The sequence below is a fragment of the Prionailurus bengalensis genome, chromosome C2 (genome assembly GCF_016509475.1).
Source record: "Prionailurus bengalensis isolate Pbe53 chromosome C2, Fcat_Pben_1.1_paternal_pri, whole genome shotgun sequence".
Taxonomy (NCBI): domain Eukaryota; kingdom Metazoa; phylum Chordata; class Mammalia; order Carnivora; family Felidae; genus Prionailurus; species Prionailurus bengalensis.
This window is the reverse complement of record NC_057350.1, coordinates 69,942,640-69,969,634: the sequence shown is the minus strand read 5'-3', so window position 1 is coordinate 69,969,634 and position 26,995 is coordinate 69,942,640. Positions and strand designations below refer to the sequence as shown.

Genomic DNA, 26,995 nt, shown 5'->3' with positions numbered 1-26,995 from the left:
AAAAAAAAAACTCAAGACAACAAATACTAAACAAGCAAGTATTAACCACAAGGCACTGATCTGGGTGTTGAGAAGAATACAAACAAGTCCAAAGCAAAAGGTATGTACATCCTACATGGGGAAACTAGACATGACCATTTTCCAAGGTAGGGCCTCCAAGAGGCGTTAGGGTCATCAATGTTCAGTAAGGTTCAGGGAAGAGGCTAGTTTCCAAACAAGTCTGTTGCACATCTCATCCCTACCCCAGACATCTTGTCCAGTCACCGCCCAAGAACTCAAGAGTCCACTGGTGTCACATCCACTCCAGAGTCTCCAGGGCTGAGCAAGATGCAGAAGCCTGCATCCTCAGCCCACTCTGAACTCCAATGGACAGATCATTTTTCATGCAATTCTCACTCATTCTCCAGCAAATAGATCCATTTCATCTCCTCTCTTCTCAGGCTCTCAGTATCCCTCAGTCTGTCAGATAACCTTGGCTATCTGAAGATGCAGGTCAGTTTAATAAAAGCTCTAGCATTTGACCTATAACCACCTGGTCTTTTCCCATGGCCACAGAAGAAGAACTGTCCCTCCATTCCAGAGATAACCTCTTAACTGGGAATCTCATGCTTGACATGAGGCTCTATCTCAAGACTGTGAGATCCTGACCTAAGCTGAAATCAAGAGTCAGATGCTCAACTGACTGAGCTACTCAGGCACCCCTAAAGATTTTTATTGAAGCACAATGTGTATGCATGAAATTGTACACATAAGTTTATGGGACTCTGAAATTTCACAAACAGATCACATCTGTGATCAAGAAACAGAACACTACTGTACTCCCAAAATGTCCTTTCAATTACTGTTTTCATTTTCTCCTTACTTTTACTGCCAAACTTCTTGAACAGTGGTCTGTCTTCATTTTCACCACCTCCTCATCTATTTCAGCCTAGGCACCCCCTCTTCATTGAATCCCACACCCATCCAGGTGAGGCTGTTGATCTTCCCTCTATACATTCAATGTACAACACCCAATCCTCTTTATGGCACTTACTATGCTACAACACAATTGTTTGCTTATGCATCAGTCAATCCCACTAGACTGTTACCCTCCCGTGGAAAAGATTATTTCCAACTCGTTTGTGTATTCCCAGTGCCTGGCACTCAGTAGGTGTACAGCTGGTGTTTGACACTTAAATGAATGAGTGCAAGAATGAATGAAGAGATCCACTCACTGAAATCTGATATTCTGCTAAAATTAATCAGTTCTTTGTCCAGTTCTTATCAAAAGTAATAATGATATTTGGTTGTCAAAACTTAGTTGTTGGGATCAGAAAGAATAGCTAGAAAATTGTTCCAATATTTGGTTAAGTATTCTCTTTATATCTAAGTATCTGAGCGTGTTATGTGCCAATGCACTGGGGTACAGACAAGAGACTTAATATCTTGCACCCATCCTCCAAATTAAAGCTGTGACATTACTCCCAATGGCACTCTGTCCTTCCATGGCCACATACCCAACATGGAGTCCTGCCAACCTTTTTCCTCAACTGTTTCTGGAGCCACTCCTCTCTCTCCTCACATCATTTCTAGGACAGTAAGAAGTCAGAGACAAGAATCCCCCAGGAGACCCCAGACTCCTCCTCCCAGCCCCCTTTTGTCACATCCAATTAACCATCTGCCAGTCTCCTGGGCCTCTTCCTAGGCCCACTGTCCAGCTGCCAACTCAATACTGTTTCCCCACCCCCACCCCCCAATAGATACGGCCATTGTCCCTCACTGCAGGGTAAGAGTGTAAAAGGCAGGGATTTTAGCTACATTCCCAGTCCCTGACTGCCATGCCCTGGAATAACTGTAGTTGCAAGCTCAAAAATTTCATCTTCATCTATCTCTGCACTGTTAGGGAAGGAAGGAAGGAAGGAAGGAAGGAAGGAAGGAAGGAAGGAAGGAAGGAAGGAAGAAGAGAGGGAAAGAAACTATTGAAGCATCATAATTTTCATCATTTTGACAATGTAAGGATTTATCTAACTAATAATATGATCGTAATATATGTGTAAAATAGTCATATACATACAATTACACTCTATTATAATGCCCTTTCTATTACTGTTTATAGCCATACCTAAAGAAACCCTCACTTCCTCTAAGTCTAGGGATTCTAAACCCAGTCCCACACAGCCCACCTTATGGTAATAGCAGCCCCTGGATTCCTATTTCCCCTCACTCTGGAGGGCCACCTAAGACCCCTCACTTGATGACAGCTCTTGGATTTGCCCCTAAAATGAGAGTCAGAGGGAGTGCTTTGGGGCCAAAGAAATGGGTGTGCTAACTGGCATCTTCCCTCTTGTGTGAAGGGTTCCTACTCATGGAGAAGAATGTGCAAGAGGCTCTCCCATAATCCCTACTCTGCTTCCTCTTTCTTCTGAGACTTCTAGAAATTCTAAGGAAATTCTAGAAATTCAAGAGCAGGTCCCATCCTTGACAGACATACTGCCTCATGACCAGGCCTGTACCCCTCCTCAGGAAGCCGTGTGACACCTTCTTGCATGGGTCCACCTCCCTCTCTCCTCTACTCACTTACCCTCCAGCCCAGGGACTTGCCTCTCTGCCTAATACTCTGCAGGAGATAATTATGCAGACCCCACCATTGGCTGAAGCAAATCCCACCTCAGTCTACAAAAAGAAGCCACCAGCACTTCGAAAAGGATTGCTAATTTGGGATCTCCCAGCTGGCTCCCCATCTTCTCTGCCCAAGGGCCTCCTAGGGCCATGCCAACCCAGCCTGTCCACTTCACAGCTGCCCTCAGCTCGTGCTACCCTCTCAAGCACACCACCAGTAGCCCCCAGACCTCCAACCAGCTGATACTCCCTCTAGTGGGGCTGTTGATCAGGCACATTGAGCCCTCAGCCAAGGTCCTTTCTGGACAGCTACTTTACTAAGGTCTGCCTACCCCACCCCCTTCTCTGGCCCAAGGCTCATCCCTAAACTGACCTTGAGATCCACCTCTCCAGACCCATCCAGGACCTTCCTCCATCCATGACTTCTCTCTTTCCTAAATATTCATTCTCTTCCCCATGCCTGCCTTCTTCCTCCTCCCCACCCCTAGGTATTCATGTATCTTCCCTACCTAAAAAAAGCCTCCCCTCAACTGCTACCCATCTCCAACTACCTCACTATTTTTAACCTTCCTTTCACAGCCAAACCTTTCCAAAGAGTCATCTCTATGCACTCCCACCACTTCCTCCCATCCACTCACTCCCCATTCCCCTTGCAATTTGAATTCCACCTCCCCTACATGATTGAAACTGTTCTTGCAAAGGTTACCGCTGATCCCCCAATTTCCAGAACCAAGTCTGTATGCTTAGTCCTCATCTCCCTCAAGCCATCTGCAGCATTTTTCTCCAAGCACTGCTCTCCCCTGGTTCTCCTCCAGCCCTGTCCTTGGCCCTCTGCCCTTAAGTCTGTACATGCTTTTCATTTATTATCTCATCTACTCTGATAGCTCCAGCCACAACTTCTTACGGATATCTCCCAAACCTATATTTCTGGCTCTGGCCTCCTTCCAAAGCTCCAGATTCCCTTCCTTACCCGCCTACAGAACCGACACCTCCCCTAGCTATTTCACTGACACCTGAAATGCAACATGTCCCAAAGTAAACTCCCAAATCCTCCCTCTCCTCCTGCCTCCCTATAGCTGCTCCTCCTCTTCCTAACTCCTGATTTTCATTTAGGGTACCTCCATCCCTCCAGTCACCCAGGCTCTAAGCTTTGGCATCATCCTTGATTACTGCCTCTTCCTTGACACCTCTACATTCAAGTTGTCAAGTCCCATAGACCCTACGTCCACAAGGTCCCTCACAGCCACCCCCTCCTCTCCATTTCCACTGTAGCATCTCAAGTTCAGACCTATCACAGTGGCCTCCTAATCCGGCACGGGCCAAAAGTTCCTCCTCCATTCCATTTGACCCTCTGTGGGGCTGCCAGATTTATCTTCCTGATCGTGCCTCCATCCCATCCAGAAATTTTTAGCAGCTCCCAAAAGGAAACTGCAGATAAAGACCAAACTCCTTGGCCTGCCATTTAAAGCCCTGTAGGCTCTGGGAGCCCAGTAAATGTTTGATAAATGTAGCAATCAATCAACCTCGTCCCGACCCCCTTCTGAGTTTTATCTCCCATTGACCCTCCACCTGCATCCCCTAAGTCACATTAACTGGACCACTTACTGGCCCAAACATGCCATGGGCCCTCGTACCTCCTTCTAACACTGTCCCAACATGGGAACACATCACTTTCTGTCCTCCCCATCTAAATCCCACCCATCTTTCAAGCCTCAGCTCAATAAGTAACCACTTCCTTGACAGCACAGCTCATCAGCCACTTTTCATTTTCCCACCTGTTTATCCCTTGTATCCATGTTTTCTAGCTAGTCTCCAGTTCCCTTCTAATAACGCAGAAGGGGAGGAGACAAAGCTAATTCCCCAACAGTTTCTTTACTTCTTTAAATTAATTCCTCTGTCCTCCCAGCTTATTCTTTCTGTTCCCTCACTCCTCAGTAGACACGATTTCAAGCAGTTCTATTGATCCAACAGCCCTGTGACCATCAATCATTTCCTAGTTATTTTGCTGCCAGTCATTCACACACAAAGGAGTGGCAGGAGGAGTCTGAACTGCATGCAGACAGAGAAGGAGCAGGAAAGGACTGATTCACTGCACCCACCTGAGGCTTGGCAGAAGCAAGAACTCCATTCTCACTGGGCTCCTCCAGAAAGCACGGGGCCATGTGCCAGGGTCTGGAGGGCTGGGGGTTGGCATCTTTATACTTTTGTGGAGGGAGAGAGAACAGGAGTGTCCTGACCTGTCGTAAGAAGGGTGCCCCATCCAGTCCCTTTGGGAAACCAAATTGAAAAGGACTGCTTTCTTCCTGGACTGGAAAGATCTCATAGAGGTCAGATTAAATAAAATAATATTTGTCAGGAGAGGCACTTAGAGTAATAGAATGTTCGATTTAGAAGGAACTATCTACATATATGTGGATAGAACTGTACAACTTATAAAGACCCTTCACATACAGTATCTTATTTGAGTCTCTCAGCAGCCCTATACAGGAAAGGGGAGAGAGGGCTATTATCCTCATGCTACACAGATATTAAAGTCACTTGCCCAAGTCATTCAGAGAAGTAGAGCTCAAAGGGGAGTGTTCATCTCCTGCTCTCTTGTCTGACCTTCTCAGCCTCCTTCACAGGCTTTTCCTTCCTTTCCCACCTCTTATATCCAAGTGCTCCCTGAAGGGGTATATTTATATCCATTCCCCTTCCTGCTCTATATTCTTTGTTGTAATGATTTTATACACTCCCATAGAACAGTACATGGCTGCAGTAGGTACGCCATAAATATCTGTCAAACAAATGACTGAATGAATGAATAAAAGACAGCTGAAGCCCAAACCCTAACCTTCTGATTCCACACACAGGCTCCCTGTACTTCATCATGTACCTCTCTGGCACCCTCTCCCACCTCCTGGAAAAAGCCCTACACAACACCTCTTCTGGAGATCCCCCGGCCTGTGTGTAAGCATATTCACCTAATAATTGATACAGGAACAACAGGGGCAGCTAGGATGTCTTGTGCTACCACTGTGTATCAGAAATGGCTAGATGCTGTTTACACGTTTTTCCTATTTAGTCCTCCAAACCTGTGAAATAAGCATTCTTAGTTCCATTTTGCAAAAGACTGAAAATGAGAGAGATTAAATAATTTACCCAAGATTCTACCCCTGGTTAGTGTCAGGCCTATCTGATCCAAAGCCCATGATCTTCAGGCTATTCCAGGGTTTCTCAACCTCAACACAATTGACATCTGGGGGCTAGAAAATTCTTTGTTGTCCTGTACATTATAAGATGTTAGTAGAACACTTGACCTCTACCCACTAGATGCCAAGGTGTGCCAATCAAAAAACTCTCCAGATATTGCCAAATGTTCCCTGAGGGACAAAATTGTCACCACCTGAGAACCACTGGACTATACCATACTGCCTACCTCTGGAAGCAGAAAGAAGTCTGTAAAGTAAAAGTGTTAATTCTCTAACATCTGAGAAGGACTCCTAATTCACCAGTTCTAGTGTTTTACTGATATTTAGAGCCACAGAGATTTTTATTACTTCTCACCTAATTTTGTTCTACAGCTTCAGTTTGTTCCAACACTTCTTCCATTCCCCCAAAGGATTTTCAAATACAATTGAACAGAATGTGTCAATAATCAAACTATTTATGATTGGTGGCACAGGATAAAGCAAAACCTCCCAAATCTTATAGTGTGCTTGGCTGTCGTTGATATGTTCTAAAATATATTAGTGTAGAAATAGCCTGCATAAATACAATATTAGAAATATTAACAACATTCCATCTCCAGAAAAAAAAAAGTCCTCTCCATACTCCCCAAGAAGTTCCTGGAAAGTGATGTGACCTAAAGCCCAATTCATGGTGGGCAGAAGTAGAAGAGAATCAAAAAGGAAAACAAACATGAATTAAGCATGATTCTGGAGCATCGCATCAAGCCCAGTGTCAAAAAGAGATGTTTTCCTTTGCTGCAGAAGAAACCACTCCCCTTCAGTGCCTGGCACGGCACAGATGGAGAGGTGATATTTACTCAAATAATTGCACAAAATAGGTGTTACTCCAAAATAACATCTTCTTGATGATCTGGACATGATGTTGTCCAGTTCCTCTGTCCAGGAAGAATGAGGTTTGTCATCTGAGACAAAAGTTTAAAGAATCATATAGTGAATATCAATATACCACCACCTAGATTTAACAATTGCATATACTTTACCATGTTTGTTTTATCTATATTAGGAGGAGGTGATTTGTTTTTGTTTTTGATGAATTTCAAGGTTTTTAAAATATCTTTTTCCTTACCTGCAAAGAACAAGTAACTTCAATGGGGGAGACAAGCCTTATGCATATGAAAGGGCTAAAAACAATATAATACCACTAATACAGTGAGAATATGAGTATAGATAAGTGAGTGTTTTAGGAATTCAGAGGAGACAGTTGGTTCTGTGAGCTGTGAAGACTCCCAGAAGAAGGTAGGACACAAGTCTTTGAAGAATGAACTGGATTTGGAGAGTGGGGGTGCAAAGGTAGATGATGCCCTTGGGAAGTGAGAAAAGCACCCTGGCTGGAGCTGAGATATGAAGTACAGACTTGACCCTGAAGACACTAGGAAGTCACTGTAGGTTCATAAACCAGGCAGCAATGTGATGAAATTAGTGCCATCTTGCCTGCAGGTGCCAATTTGGAGTGGGGGTGAGAGAGCAGATTCCAAGGGACAAGAAAGGAGGTCACAGGCAGCATAACAGATCCTGGACTAGGGCAGAGGCTGTTGATGAACAGGAAGGGCTGATGATGACAGATAATTCAATAGGATTTGTTAGAGGAAAGAAACTCCTCACAGACAAAACCAAGGTTTTAACTATCATGACTGGGAGAGGGGAGATGTCACTTACAGAACTAAGAAGACAAGAGAAGAAGTTAATGTGGGGAGTTGGAAAGACACACAGAGTTGAGTTTGAAGCTGGATGAAGTCCAAGTAGCAGCAAACACTTCAGTTGAAAATGTCTGGACTCACAGGACCAAAGCTCAACAGAAAGATATAGGTAGAAGATATTTCCATATCAATCTCTTTTCACTTATAACTTTTAACTTTTTTCCTTTTAGTCTCAAAAAAAAAAAAAAGAATTTTCTCCTCTGCTCACCGAAGCTAAGCTCTTATTTTTGTTAGGGAACCTACTTTTGTCTCAGGTTCCAGGTATCTAAGTCAACAATTAATGTAGCATCTGCAGTGTTCCCTGTCCACAAGCTTTCTCCCTTCCACCTGCAAACCTCTTCTGATTCCCTGGCAAAAAAATGAAACTCCTTTTCTTCATACTAACACTCCTTCTGACTGGCACCCAATCTCTTTTTCCTTTCACTGATCAACTGTGCAAGTAATGGGTTCCTATCCACTACCCCAAATCCTTACTCTGACTGCCTCTTCTAATACTGCGCTCCTGAGAGCTCACAGTGGCCTTGTTTTAATCACATCTGGTGACACTTACCCAGCACTCCTCTTGCTCAACCTGTCTGCAGCCTGTCTTCACCTCAGAACCCACGCTGACTCCCTGGGGTCTCCAAAATCAAGTCTCCTTTGCTGCCATGTTATAAATAAGGGTTTATCCCCCAAATTCTAACTTTAGTTCTTCCCCTCTTTCCTCCAGTCCCTCCCTCTGACAAATGGTGTATTCACAAAGCTTCAGCTGCATCCAACCTTGACCCAGAAGCTTTCCAAGTCCACATCGCCAGCCCTAATCTCCTGCCTATGCTCCTGTATTGAGTCCCATTTTCCCCACACACACATAAAAAAACTCCACCTGGATGTCCATCAGTCATCTCCAGTTCACTAGTTCCAAAGCCAATATCATCACCTGCCTTGCAAATCGGTTCCTGTCCCAATCGGACCATGTCAATGGCACACTGTTAGTCCTCTACACTCTCAACCCAGCTACTTCTGTTTCCTCATGGGCTTACTTTTCTTTTCCCCCTATAGCCAGTTTGTCAACAAATCCCCACTTTTCTGCCTTTGAAAATGTCTCTCAGAGCTGTCCCTGACTCCTCATCCTTTTTGCCACCAACCTAGAGCAAGCCCCCTCCCCCTCAGCTCTGAATCACTTTTCCATCTCCCTGGATTCTTTCTCTCCCTTTTCCACTTCATCAGTCATATTACCCCCAGATTAACCTTTCCAAATACCACTTTCTTCATGATATGCCCTTGCTCAAGAACCTAAAATGACTCCCTACTAACTCTTAATCAAATCCAAATCCTTTCTTGGATTTCCCAGACTCTCCCTATCTGTCCTGCCCCACTTACCTATCCCTGTTTCCTATTCCTCCCTAACCTACCCCTTCTATTTGGTCAGCCCAGAAACCTCAATGTCCATGCCCCAAACTCCTATGTGCCTTTTGCCCACATAGAACTACCTTTGGTTCTACCTCATCTATAGTTCTGTCAACTTCTTATCTTATAGAACCATGTTTACCAATTAATTAATCTCCAATTGAGCAATAATTGTCAAACTCCTTTTAAAAGTTCTTTGAGGTCAAAGACCACTCTGAATATTTCTTTTGTATTCCACAGCACCCTGGACAGCAGAAGACTCCCAGTAGGAGTTGAAAAGTCCTTGTTGGTTTTCTTTTTAAAAAAAATTTTTTTTACATTTATTTATTTTTGAGAGACAGAGAGAGACAGCATGAGTAGGGGAGGGTTAGAGAGAGAGGGAGACACAGAATCAGAAGCAGGCTCCAGGCTCCGAGCTGTCAGCACAGAGCCAAATGCAGGGCTCAATCCCACGAACTGTGAGATCATGACCTGAGCCAAAGTCGGACACTTAACCGACTGAGCCACCCAGGTGCCCCGAGTCCTTGTTGGTTTTCTGTTCCAATTGGTTTCTATTCCCAGTTTTGAGTTCCCATATTTCCCCTCCTCTACCTAATAAAAATGATAAATAAAACTATTGTGACACACTCCCAGGCTTGGAACAGAGAATTCCTAAGAAGACAATATGGAATCCACCAATAAGAATAGTGGGCTGGTGTGTGTACATGTGTGTATGTGTGTGTGTTTGTGTGTGTGCATATGTACATGTGTGCAAGGGAGTTGAAATTTAGGGAATATAGCTTTATCAACTGGTCAGGAGACTTGAGATACCAAAATAATCACAAGAGGACTAGTAAGGGACCAAAATGACAGAATTATTTGAAACATTCCTAATTAGAAGCACAGTATGCCAGGGTTTGACAAAGCAATTGCCAGTCTCGTCCTTGTGCATGCAAAATTTTCCACCAGAAAGTAGGGGGTAACTTTGGTGCTAGGGACTTTGAAAATGTGTTTGAAATTTTCTCAGTTCAACTGAATAAATTTATAATCTGTCTAGCTACCAGGTACAGTGCTATGGTCCATAATGTTGGAGAATCAGAAGGGAGAAGGTTACAAAATGTGGCCTTATCCCAGGCTTAAGAATCTTCAGCAAGAGCCCAGGCTAGAGACTAGTGGGGGTAAAATCAGGAAGCAAAGCACAGAGGACCATGTTGGGGGGCTGGGAGGGAAGCAGTCCTAGACCTAGCGACTGGCAGTGTGCATCCCCACTTGCAACTTGTTACAGGTCATCAGTCATTTCCAGCCTTCTTCATTGCAGATTTAAGCTTTCTCTGATTCTAAGTGCACATCAGATCTAACCCCCCCCCAAAAAAAAGGCTCCCCAAGGAGGAAGGGGAATATCCTCAACAGGAGTCCCACAGGAGACAGACCCTAGTCTGCTATTTATTCTGTGATTTGAGCCATACATAAGCCACACATTGTATTTGGAAAGGCCCTGGGAAAAGTAACACATTGGACCATTATAGGCCATTAACACCATTAACACTGTGTGAATTTGTCAAAATTATCAAGCCTCCAGAAACTGAACTCAGCCCAAGGGCCTGGGACAAGGAATGGACAGGACAAGGTAATAAGAAAGGTGAAGGAGGAGTGGTTGTCAAAAGATGAAAGTGGGATCCAGAAAAGGAAGGTGGGAAAGGTCACACTCCAAGAGTTTTTTTTTTTTTCCCTAGAGCTAAAAAAAGGCAGACTTTGTCCAGAGATGGGAGGACAGAGAGGGGGGGTGAGTGGGGCAGCAGGGGGTGTCAGGGGAGACCTCCTGATGAGTATTTCTGGTTATCACTCAGGCCCCAGAACCTTATAACCTAGATGTCAAGTTATAAACTTAGGTCAGGCACCTCTTTAGAATCCATGCTTTGGGTCCTGGGCAGTGTGTGTGAGTATGTGTGAGTGCAAGAGATAGAGATTGATGGGGGGGGGGGGGGGGGGGGGGGTGCTGAGCCCTGGGAAGCAGTAGCGTATAACAGAGGCTTCTTCCTCTGCTTTCTCCAGGCCCTGGCATGAGCTCCTGCCCTCCAGCTCTTTCCTCTTCAGACCAACCAGAAAATGAACATATGGGCCAATCAAGTCTTGACTTCTAAAGCCACAAGTCTCCCCCAACAAAGCACCCCACCCTCTTCCCTAGAGATGACCTCTAGGGCAAGGCAATGAGATTAGGAAACAGATGGGTGTGCAGACAGCCTTCAGAGCTAACCTGATCCTTGACCCCACCAGTTCATGTCCTCTAATCCAACTTATGGAAGGACAGGGCAGATGTGCAGGGTCCCCATAACTTATTGGACTCCTTGGGACAAAGATTCCAGACAAAATGGTTCCAGACACGGGAGATGAGGAACTGGCGGAAGCCACAGGTAAACGGGAGATGGGGAATCTCTGGCTGCCAGAGAAATAGGGCCACAGGTGGTGGGAGACGAGGGTGGTCGGTGTCTGTTTTGGAGAACGGGCTGTGGAGCCCAGGAGCAAGAGCTATAGACCTGGGGGATGGGAGGTGGCAGGGGCAACAAACAGCTGTAAAGACAGATCTGGGGGCTCTTATACCACAGGCAAGCAAAAGATTCAGTGGGTGTGTATGAGGAGGACGCTAACTCACACTTCCAGGAATGAGTGATTCCTAAGAAAAGCTCATCCGTTCCCAGAACTGGAGAAGAGGAGGACACGGAGGAGGTCCAAGGCGCCCACCGCCCTCCCAGCCCGGTCTGCCTCTTAAGTCCGAGACGCCGACTCCCCACACGCACCAGGCATGACCGTCCTTGGTCCGCCCGGCTCCTGACTGTCAGTCTGCAGCGTGCGCGACTCCCGGTCCCCTCTTGCCCCTCTCCACACGTCAGGACCCCGGGCCCCTGGCCCCAGATGGGGTGCCAGCCCAGGGCGGCCGGAGGCTGGCTGACAGGCGCTGGGGGAGGGGGGAGACGAGGGAGGGGCCGGGGACGCCGGTAGCTGAGCCGCGCGCTGCAAAGTGATCCAACATCGCCCCATCCCCGCGCTCCAGGAGAAGGCGGCCGAGGGGACCGCCTCCCGCCTCCCCAACACCGACTCTCGCAAGTGGGGTGAACGCCGAGGGGTGCCGGGCTCCCAGCCCCCACCCCTCCCCAAAACGCAAGCAGCATTGCCATAACAACAAGAATCTCGGCAACTCCAGTCCCACGACACCGAGGACTGCCCCCCGACACGCACACCCCAGCAACAGCCCTCCTTCCCCAAACTTGTCCGAGACGCCGCGTCCCGAGCAGCAGCCCTCCCCCGGGCCCCCCGCGCCCTGCCCAGCTTACCTGTCCGGAAAAAGGCATCTACGTCCGAGTCGGCTGCTCCTCCTTCCTCCGCTGCCCCCTCCGGGGGGTTCATGACTGGGGGAGGCGTCCGCGGGCAGCCGGGGCCGGCCGAGCCCGGGGCCGAGGGCTGCGGGGCGCCCGCTGGGCGGAGGGCGCGGGGCGCAGCGGCCGCGGCCGCAGACCAGGAGGACTCGCGGCTTCGAGGGCGGGCGGCTCGGGCGGCTGGGACGGCGGGGCTGGGGCAAAGGACGCCCAGCCTCCCTCAGGCGGAGGCGCGCGGCGGGCTGGGGGCGCCTGCCGCCGGCTCCCCCATGGTACCCCTTCCCCGCGGGCGCTGGCCGCCCTGCTGTCTGGCCGGAGCCGGACCGGGCCGGGGCCGGGGTCCGCGCTGCCTGGGCGCCCGCTCTTCCCCAGCAGCGGCAGCTGGCTCTTCTCCTCGCCCGTCCGCCTGTCTCTATTGTTCAGCCCTGCTCGGCTCTCCTCTTTATTTTTCCTCCTCCCTCCCACCCTCCCTGTCTCTCTACCTCCTCCCTCCCGCGCTCGCTCGCTCGCTCTCTGGCTCCCCCTCTGGCTCCCGCCGCCGCCGCCGCCGCCGCCTCTCCAGCTCCTCCCCCGGCTCCCGCTCCCTCAGTCCCGGCCAACAATGACCCGGACGGCGCGGAGCTGAACTGAAGCTCCGGCCCGGGCCGGCCGCTCACCGCGGGCCCCCGGCGGCGCGGACGCCTCCCTCCCCCGCGGCCGCGCGCCGGCCTCTCCCGGAGCCGAGCCCGAGCAGCGAGCTATTGTTCGTGGCGGCACTAGGCCGGCTTCCTGAGCCCCGCAGGAAAAGCCCCGGCGAAGGAGGCGGCTGAGGAGGGGGCGGGGCCGCCGGGCTAGTGCGGGGCCGCCGGGCTCGCCCAGGGGCCCTGCCGCCGCGGTCCCGCGCGCTCAGCTCTCGGCTCGCGCTGCGATGCTCCGGGCCCGGCGGCGGTTCTCCGCCCCACCCGCCGCCCAGGTATGCGAGGGGAACCCCACGCTGCCTGCCCGCCTCCTCTTCAGACCGGTACCCAAGCTGCACTGACCTGTCCTCAGAGACCGGACTTTTCCCTCTCCTTCCCGACAAAGCTCTCTCCTGTCTCCCTCCCCTCCTGAGCCTCTCGCATTTTCCTCTCCGTCTCGCCTTAGTTCCTCTCGTTTTTAGCCTTTCGTTTCCTTTTTCCCCTTTTCAGCGCCCCTTTAAACATCTCTGCCTGTCTCTGTGACTCTTTGTCCCACTCATTCCTCTTGCGATGTCTCCCTGCCCATCTCTCCCTCCCTCTGTCACTCTCTTCTGTCTCTCATTTGTCTCTGTCCTGCCTCTGTACTTGGCCCGTATCTCTGAGCTCCTCTTGGACAGCTGTCAAAACTCCCTAATCCCCGGGGGCCTTCTCTGTTTTGTTCCTCTCCCTCGTGTGAATGGAGAGATCCAGTTGGCCTGGAGAAAGGAGGTGTTACGGCAAGCTGAATTTCAATTAAAGTGGGGAGAGGGGCTGGGGAGGAATGGGGATGACGGCAAAAAAGAAAGCAGATGCTGTATGGGGTAATTAATGCAGTGATTGTATTGTGCCAATTGGTTTTTTAAGCAATAATTAAACAATAATTAGCCAGTATTCTGTTTATAGTTCTAGTGACTGCAGAGACTACAAAACAGAGGCTCTTTAGACCTAAGTACTTAATGTGGTGTGTTGGGAGGTGTTGCTGCTGCCTCATCCAGGCAGATGGAGAGGCTGTGGCCTGACCTAATGTGTTAAAACACACGGAATAGAAAAACCAGGTTCTCGTCTAAATTTGATGGCCCACTCCTGGATGTATTTATCTCTAACAACGTCTTTGGTTCCACCTCTCTCCGGTTCAAAGCACCTGGGACCTTTCCAGATCTATTAACTGGGTAACTCTAACAGCAAATAGAATGAATTAAATAAGATTTTAGTGAACCCTTTCTAGCTCCCAGTACTCATCACTTTCTTTACTGAATGTCACACATTTTTTTTCACCCACTAAAAATATAAGTACTGTTGCCTGTCTCCAGTCTTGGGTACATCTATCAGGCTCCATTTCTTAAAAATTATTAATAGTGACGCTGAGATCACAAGTTCACTGCCATGAGATCTAATTCATCTGATACCTTAAATTGGCTTAAAGCATCCAGATGCCCCCCTACCTACCACCTTTTCTGACAATGAAAGTACTTCTCATTTGTCTTTTCTAACTTTTGCCTCCGCTTAACCCCATGCCTAAACCCTTTCCTGTACTCCCCCATACACATGATGGCAGAGCTGTTAACAGCTACTTGTGCAGATAGAGAACCAGAAGTCTGGCAAGAGTATTAGCTGATCCCAAATTCAGAAGAAACATTACATGTTTAGAAGAAGTTTCATATCAAAGTCTCAATAAATGTGAACCAGAATGGGGGGAAACCTTATACAACACCAGTTTTTGAGAGGAAATTTGGCAATTTGTATTAAAATCTTAAATGTATGTAGCTATATCATTATCAAAGAAGATTTCAGAGCAAAGAATATTACCAGAGATCAAGAGGGACATTTCAATTCATCAGATACATGTAACAATTCAAAGAGTTTTTGCATTTAATAAGGGAGTTTCAAAATATATGAAGCAAAACCGATAGGACTATAAGGAGAAGCAGACAAATTGATAATTATGGTCAGACATTTTAATATCTGTCTCAATAATTGATAGAATAAGGAGACAGATCATCAGTAAGAATATGAACAGTGCAATTTAACCCAACTGATGTTTATAGAATACTCCACTCAACAACAGCAGGTACACATTTTTTTCAAGTGCACAGGTAACATGTCACAAGATAAATCATGTGCTAAGCCATAAAACAAGTCTCTAACAAATTTAAAAGGATTAACCCCATGCAGACTAGTAGGTAAATTATACCTCAGTTGTTTGGGTTTTTTTTTTTAATGTTTTTATTTATTTTTGAGACAGAGAGAGACAGAGCATGAGCAGGGGAGGGGCAGAGAGAGAGGGAGACACAGAATCTGAAGCTGTCAGCACAGAGCCCGACGCGGGGCTCAAACTCACAGACTGTGAGATCATGACCTGAGCTGAAGTCGGAGGCTTAACTGACTGAGCCACCCAGGCACCCCTGTTTGGGGTTTTTTAAAATCATATAAAGTATGTTTTCTGAGCACAATAGAGTTAAATTAGAAATCAATGATGTTGACTGATGAATGGACAAAGAAAATGTGGCATATATATACAGTGGAATACCAGTCAGCAAAAATGAAATCTTGCCATTTGCAAGAATGTGCATGGAACCAGAGTATATTATGCTAAGTGAAATAAGTCAGTCAGAGAAAGATAAATATCATGTGATTTCACTCAAATGTGAAATTTGAGAAACATAACAGATAGAGGAAGGGAAGGAAAAGTAAGATAACAGAGGGAGGCAACCCATAAGAGACTCTTAAAGACAGAGAACAAACAGGGTTGCTTGAGGGGAGGTGAGTAGAGGGTTAGACTGAATGAGTGATGGCATTATTAAGGAGGGCACTTGCTGGGATGAGCACTGGGTGTTGTATGTAAGTGGTAAATCATTGGGCTGTACTCCTGAAATCAATACTATATTGTGTACTAAGTAACTTGAATTTAAATAAATAAATTTTTAAAATAAGTCATATTTCAAAAGAAAAAAACAAATCAATGACAAATATATGGGACATCCCCCAAATATTTGGAAACTTAATAACATATTTCTGAATAATCCATGCTCAACTAAGAACTTGAAAGGAATATTAGAAAGAATTTTAAAGTGAATTAAAATGAATATGTCATATAAGAATCTGTGGGATACAGTTAAAGCAGTATTTAGAGGGGAATTTAGAGTACTAAAATACCTATTTTGAAATGAAATATCTCACACCAGGGATCTCCTGTTCTACCTTAAGAGTAAATGAAACCCAAAGCATAAGAACAGCATTTTAAAAAGGCAGAAATCAATGAAATAGATAACTGAAAAAAAGAGAAAAATCAATGAAACCAAAACTGTGTTCTTTGAAAAGATCAACAAAATTGATAAATCTCTAGCCAAACTGAAATAAGGAAACAAGAGAGAAGAATTAAATTACTATTAGCAGGAATGAGAGAGGTGACATCACTACAAATAATGGAGATGTAAAAACAACAAAAGGAAATATTATGAGCTATTTATGCCAATAAATTCAACAACTTACATAAAATGGACACATTTCTTGAAAGGCACAAACTACTAAAGCTTACTCAAGAAGAAACAGATAACTTAAATAGCCATATATCTATTAAAGAAATTAAATTTGTAGCTTAAAATTTTCCATAAAGAAAATTCAAGACCCATGTGGCTTTACTGGTGAATTCTATGAAACATTTAAAGGAAAAGTAATACCAATCCACACACACATTTCCAGAAAAGGGAAGAAGAGGAAATAATTCCCAGCTATTTGCATGAAGCCAACATTACTCTTTTTTTTTTTTTTTTTTAATTTTTTTAATGTCTATTCATTTTTGAGAGACAGAACATGAGTGGGGGAGGTGCAGAGAGAGAGAGAGACACAGAATCTGAAGCAGGCTCCAGGTTCTGAGCTAACAGCACAGAGCCCAATGCAGGGCTCAAACTCATGAACCACGAGATCCTGAGCTGAGCCACTTAACACACTCAGCCACCCAGGCACCCCAATGCCAACATTACTCTTATGCTAAAACTAAACAAAGACCAATGAAGAGGAGAAAAGAAAAAACAAAAACAAAACTGTTGTCCACTCTCCTTTGTGAACATAGATGCAAAATTCTTAATGAAACTTTAGCAAATCAAATCCACTAATATATAAAAAGGATAATACATTATAATAAAGTGCATTTTTGCAAGGATGAAAGGTTGGTTTGACATTTGAAAATTTACCAATGTAATTTACCATATGTCATGGGTTGAATTGTGTCCCCCCAAAAGATAAGTTAAAATCTTAATCCCCAATGGGGCGCCTGGGTGGCGCAGTCGGTTAAGCGTCCGACTTCAGCCAGGTCACGATCTCGCGGTCCGTGAGTTCGAGCCCCGCGTCGGGCTCTGGGCTGATGGCTCAGAGCCTGGAGCCTGTTTCCGATTCTGTGTCTCCCTCTCTCTGCCCCTCCCCCGTTCATGCTCTGTCTCTCTCTGTCCCAAAAATAAATAAACGTTGAAAAAAAAAAAAAAATTTAAAAAAAAAAAAAAAAAAATCTTAATCCCCAGTACCTGTGAATATAACCTACTTTGGAAATAAGGTCTTTACAGATGTAATGACTTATGGATGGGGTCATTATGGTAGGTCCTAGTCCAATATGACTGGTGTTCTTATGATAGAAAAACGTGTTGTGAAGAAGAGGCATACAGGGAAAACACCATGTGACAATAGAGGCAGAGACTGGAATGGTGCAGCTACAAGCCAAGGAATGCCAAAAATTAATGGTCACCACCAGAAGCTAGGAAGAAGCAAGGAAGGATTCCACCCAGTTTCAGAGGGAGGACAGTCCTGCTGACACCTTGATTTTGGACCCCTAGACTCCAGAGCTCTGACAAAATAAATTTTTGTTCTTCTAAGCCAACCAGTTGTGATACTTTGTTACAGCAGCCCTATCAAAAAAGCCATATCAAAAAAGAAAAACCATACAATCATCTCAATAGATGTAGGAAAAGCATTTGACAAAATACAATATTCGTTTTTGATCAAGACTCTCAGCAAACTAGGAATAGAAGGAACTTCCTCAACTTAATAAAGAGCATCTATTAAAAAAAAAAAAGCCAGGGCACCTGGTTGGCTTAGTCAGTTGAGCATCTGACTTCGGCTCAGATTCTGATCTCATGGTTTGTGAATTCAAGCCCCACGTCGGGCTCACCTACTGTCAGTGCAAAGCCTCTGCCCTCTCTGTCCCTGCCCCTACCCCCAAAAAATAAATAAAAACATTTTTAAAAACTTATGGCTAATACTCAAATTAATGGTAGAAGACTGCTTTTCCCCTAGGATCAGAACAAAGCAAGTATGTCCACTCTGACTCCTATTCAACATTGTACTGGATGTTCTAACAAGTATGATAAGGCAAGAAAAGGAAGTTAAAGGCATCCAAATTAGAGAGTAGGGGGTAGAACTTTATTCACAGACAAGATGATTGGTTATTTAGAAAATTCCATGAAATCTATCCAAATGCCTCTAGAACTAATAATGTGTTTAGCAAGATTTCAGGATGTAAGACCAACATAAAAATACATTGTATTTCTCTACACTAGCAATGAAGGTTTAGAAATTGAAATTTTAAAAATCACTATTTACATTTGCTTGGAAAAATATAAAGATGAAGGCTAACTCTGATTAAAGATATGCAAGACCCACACATTGCAAACTACAATACACTGCTGAAAGAAATTAAAGAAGACTTAAATAAATGAAAAGATACTGTGTCATGGGTCAGAAGACTCAAAATGCTTAAGACATCAATTTTCTCCAAATTGATCTGTGGATTCAATGCAATACCAACTAAGATCCCAGAGGATTGTTTTGTAGGGTTTTTTCATTTTTTGTTTTTATTTTTTCTGTAGATATTGACAAGCTGGTTCAATCCAAATAAACTAGAAAATTCAAAAATCTGAGAAAGAATAAAGTAGGAGGACTTACCCTATCCAACTTCAAGACTCACTATAAGGTTAGAGTTATCAAGACAATGTGATTTGGGCATTAAGATAGAAAAATAGATGAATGGAATAGAATGGAGTCCAGAAACAAACCCACATATTTATGTTCAAGTGATTTTCAACAAAGATCAAAGGAAATTTGGTATAATAAGGATAGTCTTTACAATGGTGCCTGAAAAACTGAAAACCTGTATTAGTTTCTATGACTCAAATAGCAAATTACCACAAACTCAGTGGCTTAAAACAACACACATTTTATTATCTTATAGTTGTGGAAGTCAAAGGTCCATAACAGGTCTCACTGAGCTAAAATTGAGGTATTAAAAGGGATTCCTATTCTTTCTAGAGGTTCTTGGGGAGAACTGTTTCCTTGCTTTTCCCATCTTCTAGAAGGCTTTTTTTTTTTTTTTTTTTGGCTTATGTCTCCCTTCTTCCATCTTCAAAACCAACAATATAGGCCAATTCCATTCTACACTGCCATTTCTCTGGTTCTCTTTCAGTCCCCCTCTCCCACTCTTAAAGACCCTTGTGATTACATAGGGCCTGCCCAGATAAATCTAAGATAATCTCCCTATTTTAAGGTCATCTGATTACCAATCTTAATTGCATCTGAAACCTTAATTCCCATTTGCAATGTAACATAATGTATCCACAGGTTCTGGGGGCCAGGACATAGACATCTTTGGGGAAAGGCATTATTCTGCCTACATAATATCCATATGCAAAAAGAAAATAAACTTAGATCAATATCTCACACAAATTAACTCAAAATGGATCATAGACCTAAATGTAAAGTCTAACACTATAAAATTTCTTGAAGACATTGAAGAAAATCTTTGTGACCTTAGAGTAGGCAAAGATTTCTCAGATATGACACCTAAGGCATATTCTCTAAAAGAAAAAATTATAAACTTGTAATTATAAAATTTCAACAAAATTAAGAAGTTCTACTCTTTAAAAGATATTAAGAGGGGCGCCTGGGTGGCGCAGTCGGTTAAGCGTCCAACTTCAGCCAGGTCACTATCTCGCGGTCCGTGAGTTCGAGCCCTGCGTCAGGCTCTGGGCTGATGGCTCGGAGCCTGGAGCCTGTTTCTGATTCTGTGACTCCCTCTCTCTCTGCCCCTCCCCCGTTCATGCTCTGTCTCTCTCTGTCCCAAAAATAAATAAAAAACGTTGAAAAAAATTAAAAAAAAAGAAGTATGAGGTGAAAAAAAATAAAAATAAAAGATATTAAGATAATGAAAAGACAAGCCATCAGAGAAAATATTTGAAAATCACATATCTGATGAAGGACTATCTCTGGAATACATAAAGAACCCTCAAATTTTTTAAATAAGAAAACAACCCAATTTTTAAAAGTTGGGCAAAAGATTTGAATAGAAACCCATATTCGCAGATACATGGATGGCAAATAAACACTTGAGAAAATATTCAACATCATTCGTCATTAGGGATATACAAATTTCCAAACCACAATGAGATACCACAATCTATTAAAATGTCTCAAATTAAAAAGACTTGCTCATCTCCAGTGTTGGTGAAAATGTGAAACAACTGGAGCTCTCCTGCACTTCTGGTGGAATGTAAAAGGGTGCAACCACTTCAGAAAACAGTTTGACAGTTTATTAAATAGTTAAACATGCACCTGCCGTATGACCCAATCATTCTTGGTATTTACCCAAGAGAAATAAAAGCATATATCATGCAAAGACTTGTACACAAATGCTCATAACTGCTTTATTTATAATAGCCAAAATCTGGAAGCAATCCAAAAATCCATTAACAAGTGATAGGATAAACGAATTACCATATATACACACGATGGACTACTACTCGGTAATAAAAAGAAATGAATTATTGCTATACCAATAACATGTGGATGAAATTCAAACTAATTATGCTGAGTGAAAGAAGTCAGACCAAAAAAAAGCACATACTAAATTATTCCATTTATATAAAGTTCTAGGAAATGCGAATGATCTATGCTGGCAGAAAGCAGATCAGTGGTTGTCTAGAGATGACCAGCAGGGCAGAGACTGGGAGGGGAGGAGCAGGAAGTTGGGACAATGAAGAGGAACACTGAAACTTTTGGAGGTGAAGGGTATGTTCTTGATTGTGTCAATTGTTGTGTAGGTGTATGCTTATGTCAAAACTGATCAAATTGTGCAGTTTAAATACATTCAATTTATCAAATATCAATCATGCCTCAATAAAGCTATTTTTTAAAATAATTTTTGTTAAAAAGAATGTGATAGGGGCACCTGGGTGGCTCAGTTGGTTAAGCATCCAACTTCAAATCAGGTCATGGTCTCACGGTTCATGGGTTCAAGCCCCACATCAGGCTCCATGCTGGCAGTGTGGAGCCTGCTTGGGATTCTCTCTCTCTCCCTCTCTCTGCCCCTCCCCAGCTTGCTCTCTCTTTCTCCCTCTCAAAGTACATAAATAAACTTTTAAAATTAATTAATTAATTTAAAAATGTGGGGGGAAATGTGGTAAAGCTCCATGTACTTACAAGGAAATAGCAGTTATCATGTGAGGAATATATGGGATTTTCATGGTCTCAAAATTTTAACATTATATTTAAATATTTAAAACTTCATAACATGATTCTTTACAATGAGGAGAAAGAGAGAGAATCATCCCCTGGGGAGTCTTTCTTACATGGAGCACAAGAATGTCAGGGTGGAGGAAGGAGGAGAGATATTAAGGTACAAGTATTTTGGAAAAAAAAACTCTCAGTCTTGACAGACACTGCCTTTTCTCCACTCCTCTTTGAAGATTTAAGGAGGAATGGATCAGAATAGGACAGGATGGAAGAAATGCTTAGGAAGGTAGACATGCCCAGGAGAATGGAGGGGGCAACCAGAGTCCATAGCAACAGTCTAAGAGCAGGTGGTAAATAATTCAAGGAGGGTATGGCTGTGAGACTGAAGCAGAAGGTTGTGGAAGTCAATAAGAAGGACAGAGCAATAGCATGTGTTGAAAGCGTATATGTGGAGGGGAGAAGATGTGGGCAGGAAAGAGGGAATGGTGGTAAAGAGTAGTTCAGGATACCTCTGGGCACTAGGCAACTGAGAAAATGGCGGCACCACTAACAGAAGAAAAAACGATCTAGGTGAGAAACCAAACTGGGGAAATACAGAAAAGTGATTAATATTACTTACTTTTAGGGGTGCCTGGGTGGCTCAGCCAGTTAAGCATCCTACTCTTGATTTCAGCTCAGGTCATGATCTCATGGTTCGTGTGATTGAGACCCACATCAGGCCTGCTTGGGATTCTCTCCCCCTCTCTCTCTGTCCCTACCCCATTCTCTCTCCCTCCCTCTCTCTTTCAAAATAAATAAATAAACATTTTTAAAAGATGTTATTTAGTTTTACCCCTCAGTTCACTGATGAGAAAACTATAAACTGGAGAGTAAAGTGACCTGCCCCAAGTCACACAGCCAACCCCAGAACTCATGACTCCTAGGCCAGTTTTCCAGGCTGCTTCCCTATAACAACACATCTCCCACTTGAGGAGTCTGAAGGATGATAGGCATCCAGGTGGTAGTGTCCTTCCAGCAATTAGAACAGTCAGTGCAGAGCCTGGGACAGCTTGGGAGCTGGAAATATTGATTAAGGAGCCAGAAGTTGGCTGAAGCAGCAACAGCAAATGAGATAAAAGGTTTTCTATCCATTTCCATTAACTTTCCCTCTTTAGACATATTATCCACTTCTATGTCCTGCTTTCTACTCAAATCAAATCTGCCTTGGAACCAGCACCTCTTCCTGACTTTACTGACTTCATTATCCCAGTGTCAAAGACTAGAACCCTAGGAGACTTGCCTGGCTCCTCTGCCCTCTCTACTTCCTGCCTTCATGCTCTCATTAAGCCAAAGTTTTCCTTTGAAATGGTATCCATTGCCTCCTTTCCCACCAACACCATCCAAACCAGGCTTTGACTCCATAATCTTGAATTTCTACAATAGCTTGCCAACTGGCTTTCCCAGGCAAGGTGTGGAAATAAAGCCAATACATGAAAGAAACAGAGACAGACAAGTCACAGGAGCATGTTGGCCATGGAGATAGGAGACAAGCGGTGTCGGCAGGCAGACAGATCCAAAATGTCAGATGTCACAGAGAAGTGAGGGGCAGCAAGGACTGGGGCATGGAGACAGGATTTGGTCAGTGCAGGCTACAAGTGGCCTGGAGAGGGAAAGCAGAGGGCGGAACCTGGCTGCAGACAGGACAGGGGCCAATGTGTCCTGAGGGGAATGGAAGCAGCAGACCTGAATCATCTGTCCCTGAAGTTTGGGCAGCGAAGGCAGACAGACAGACAGACAGACAGTCGTTCCACAGTACGATCAAGTTTCCAAATGTTTGTTTCTATCTGGTTTTCAAAATGGAGCTAGCTGTGCAGACTTGAGAGACAACTGAAAGAATAAGAGGGAGTTAGAAAATTCTGAAGCTGGAAAACTATCAGAGTCACTCAGAAACTGGAAGGGTGGGTGGCTCTCCCTGTTGCAGTGATCAGCCAGCATCCTGAGGGTTGGTCTGCATAGAGGAAGCTGGTAGAAGATATTTGGGCCTCAAATCGTGATTCCCAGCCCTCAGCCCATACAGCACAGGAAATTTCTAACACAAAGCTGCTTCCTTTGTCACACTATTTTCTGTTTAGAGTAAGCATAGGAAGTAATCTGTCCTGTTCTTTTAACAATTCCAAGGGAACGCCAAAACATCCCCTGGTCTTGGCCTTGTTCAATATACAGTTGTGACAGAACCAAAGTTCTTCCTGACCTCTACTCTTAATCTTTCCTGCTCCAACTGAAGCAAATTCCCTCTCATCCTGTCTTCGGGGGAAGCCTGTGATGGCCAAAAAGCCTGCCTGGATGAGGAAATCTGCAGCAGGTAAAGTAACATGGATTTCCTCCAGATCCTAAGGAAGTTGTTATTGACTGTACACCCATGTTACCTGCCAGCCTTGCCTATCCTAAAAAGATAGGGGCACTCAAAAAGATTAAAGAACATTCAAATACATGCCAATTTCCACTGACATTATAAGAGAAAGACCTCTTTAGTCATCTCAAAGATTCAGGTCCAAGGAAGCCAGAAGGAATTCTGCAGCTAATAAACTAAAGCACATCTTAAGCTAGCCAAGAAGAGTTACATATGTTTAAGAAGTCACCAGACATATAATCCAGTCAGCCCCAGGAGTCTCTCTGTGTCACCAAGTGGACTCAAGGAAGAGTAAAGTTTCCTCTCTGATGCCATCTCAAGAGGCTAAGGAGGATCTGCCAAGCATCCCTTGGGGATATGTCTTGTAGCAAGTGACAAGAAGGAAATCAAGATGTGGAAAAGAAAGCAAGAAACAGGTTGGATGAAGAAGGAATAAAAACAAAAATGGAAGAAAGATGGTGATAAGAAGACAACAAAAAGGGAGAGAGAAAAAGATGGAGAGCAAGGGAGAGAATCTCTGCTGTTCACTTAAAGCAGGGGTCTGATAAATAAAGTTTTATTCCAACACAGCCATGCCCATTCATATAATTAGTGTCTATGGCTGCTTTTGTGTTATAGCAGCAGAGCTGAGGAGTTGTGACAGACACCATATGGTCTGCAAAGTTGGAAATATTTACTATCTGGCCTTTTACAATAAGTTTTGCTGACTCCTGACTTAGAGTAATAAAGGATGTCATAATTTCCTCTAATACTAGTAAACTCTTTGTGGTTCTTCAACTGTTCTTAATGCTTAAAGTTATCTTCAGAAACTATTATCCTGGAAGAAAAAAAGGGCTGGAGCCAAGCAATGGGAAAATTATTCAGAATTGTAGCTTAGAGAGTGACCAAAGCAAATTACATTAAGGTACAAAAGAAATTGCAAAGCTGAAGAACAAATCTGACTCTCAAAAGACAGTTATGGATGGGAAATGCGTGTGTGTGTGTGTGTGTGTGTGTATGTGTGTGTGTATGAGTGTGTGTGTGAGAGAGCAAGAGAGAGATACAATTTTAGTACTGCTAAATACTAATTAGAAATCTATATACAGAAATATATGTGTGTATATTTCTAAGTATAATGTTTCTGTATATACATTTTTTTCCAATTAGTATTTAGCAGTACACAACTCACAACTGTTTCATGGTGTAAAAGTTGGTATAGTATAGTGCCCAAGGGAATTAAAGGAGTTTATCAATAGAATACAGGAATAATAATAACATAAAATTAAAATATGGGTAACAGGTGAATTTAGGGAAAGAAAATGGTTTAAATGTTTCCCTTATCATCTTTTTATATGACATGAGGGGACAAGTGTGAAAGTGGTGTTTTTTATATCTCTACCCAAGATGCTTGATAACATGAGGCTGAGGAAGACGAAAGCAGCGAGTAAAGGATGAAAGCCACCTCACAGAATGTGAACCAGGATCATCTAGGCTGTGCTGGACCTTCTGCAGAGAAATTAAAGAGCCAAATAAAAACCCCATGTCTCCTCCATTTGGTGTATATTTTTCCAATCTTATCTTCTTCAAATTACTCCTTTCCATACCCTCCAAAGTCATCCCATTCTATCTTGTCCTGCCTACACATACACTCACACTCCATCTCTTGTACAAGATTCTACTTTTCTTTCTCTACCCAGCAATCCCTGCCCTGTCCCCATCCCTAGCTTTCTACTCAAAGGCACAGACACTGCTGGTTATCTACCCCCAAAGTCATGCCTCCTTACTAAGAGAATTGCCATATTATTCAGAAGAGCAATGTGCCCAGCAAAAATGCTCCCTGCCCCAACTCCTTTATACCTGGGGTGCCATGTAACCCATTTCTTGTTATGAGACATGACTCTGAGAGTCAGGTTGGGAGTTGGGGAAAATGTTTTCCCACTTCGTAAGGACCCTGCCTTTCCCTCACACATGCCTCTCCTTTCTCTCTTCTCCTTTTGTTCCTTCATTCTTTTCTTCTTTCTCCTGCCCGGTCCACAAACAGGAGGCTGGAAGTAGAGTAACCATCTTGGGAGCAGAAGACAACAAAGCCACAAGCTAAGGATGATGGAGCAGAAGGAGGAAAGGAGCCTAGAACGCTGATGCCACCTTGGAGCTCCTGCAAAGACTTGGACTTCTTGGTATGTGAGAGTATTATGCCTCCATTTAGTTAAAGCCCTACAGGTTCAGGTGATGAGTAGCCTAATGCAACTGTTTGTCACACCCATACTACTCCTTCCACCTGGAAAGTTGCTTTCTCCTCACCGCATAGCCAGTATTTGATGTCCTGTTGCTTTCTTCAAAGCCCACCCTAAATCCCACCTCCTTTTGGAAGGCATTCTATGACATCTCAAAATTGATCTCCCATTCTCTCACAGTCACATAGGGCACAACTGAAATCATTAAAATAGCATGCATGTGTCAAGCCTGCTTCATGTCATAAATACATATATATGTTTATTCAGACACACCCCTGCTAGGTTGAGAGCTGCTAAGTGCAAAGATCCTATGTCACTAATTCTGAATGCCCTGCAGCACCCAGCACATTGCCCAGAGCAGTCACTCAATAAAGGGTTGTTTACTTTGATTGGAGAAATGCTCCTTCCTTCCCAAGTGTATATTATGGATCAGTTTAAAACACCTGGTTTCCATGTAGATGGGGCGAGAAAGTTGCCAACTGGGAAAAGACTTTAGAAATCTTAGTCATATTTTCACCATGTTTTGACAGTTTTGAAACTGTGCAGCCTATTGCTGACTGATGGCCCAGATGTATTTAAAAAAAGGTAAAAGGAGGGACAGAAATGAGATGATATTTAAAGCAAGACTGGACCTATATACAATCAAAATAGTATGCTGGTTTCACCAAACTCAACTTCAAACCAGCATCTGCTGAAGGTAGACTCCTATCCAATGTATTGCATTATAATTCCAGCTACACTTCTACTGCTTATTTATTTAATTTCTTTTGTTTAACTAAATTTTTTTAAACATCTACTATGTGCCAAGCCTGGAATAACCAGTCATCCTAGTTTGCCTGTGAAATAGGGGTTTCCTGAGATGCAGGATTTTTTAGTGCTAAAACCAGAGTCCCAGGCAAACCAAGATGGTCAGATTCCCCCAAAGATCTGTGTTTGATATTGGA

The 26,995-nt window shown here is 44.0% G+C and overlaps 1 protein-coding gene across 15 annotated transcripts in view; it reads right to left on the bottom strand.

The window, feature by feature from the left end:
- Positions 1 to 12,696, bottom strand: part of KALRN (kalirin RhoGEF kinase) — a 677,424-nt gene extending 664,728 nt beyond the window's left edge. For 11 of the 15 annotated variants that reach the window (XM_043594359.1, XM_043594361.1, XM_043594360.1 and 8 more), the window contains exon 1: positions 12,220 to 12,696. In XM_043594359.1, the coding sequence (XP_043450294.1) occupies positions 12,220 to 12,292 (73 nt within the window). In that variant the 5' untranslated portion in view covers positions 12,293 to 12,696. The remainder of the gene's footprint in view (positions 1 to 12,219) is intronic. The other 4 variants (XM_043594371.1, XM_043594372.1, XM_043594373.1 and 1 more) reach the window with 2 other exon arrangements.
- Between the last annotated feature and the right edge of the window lie 14,299 nt (positions 12,697 to 26,995).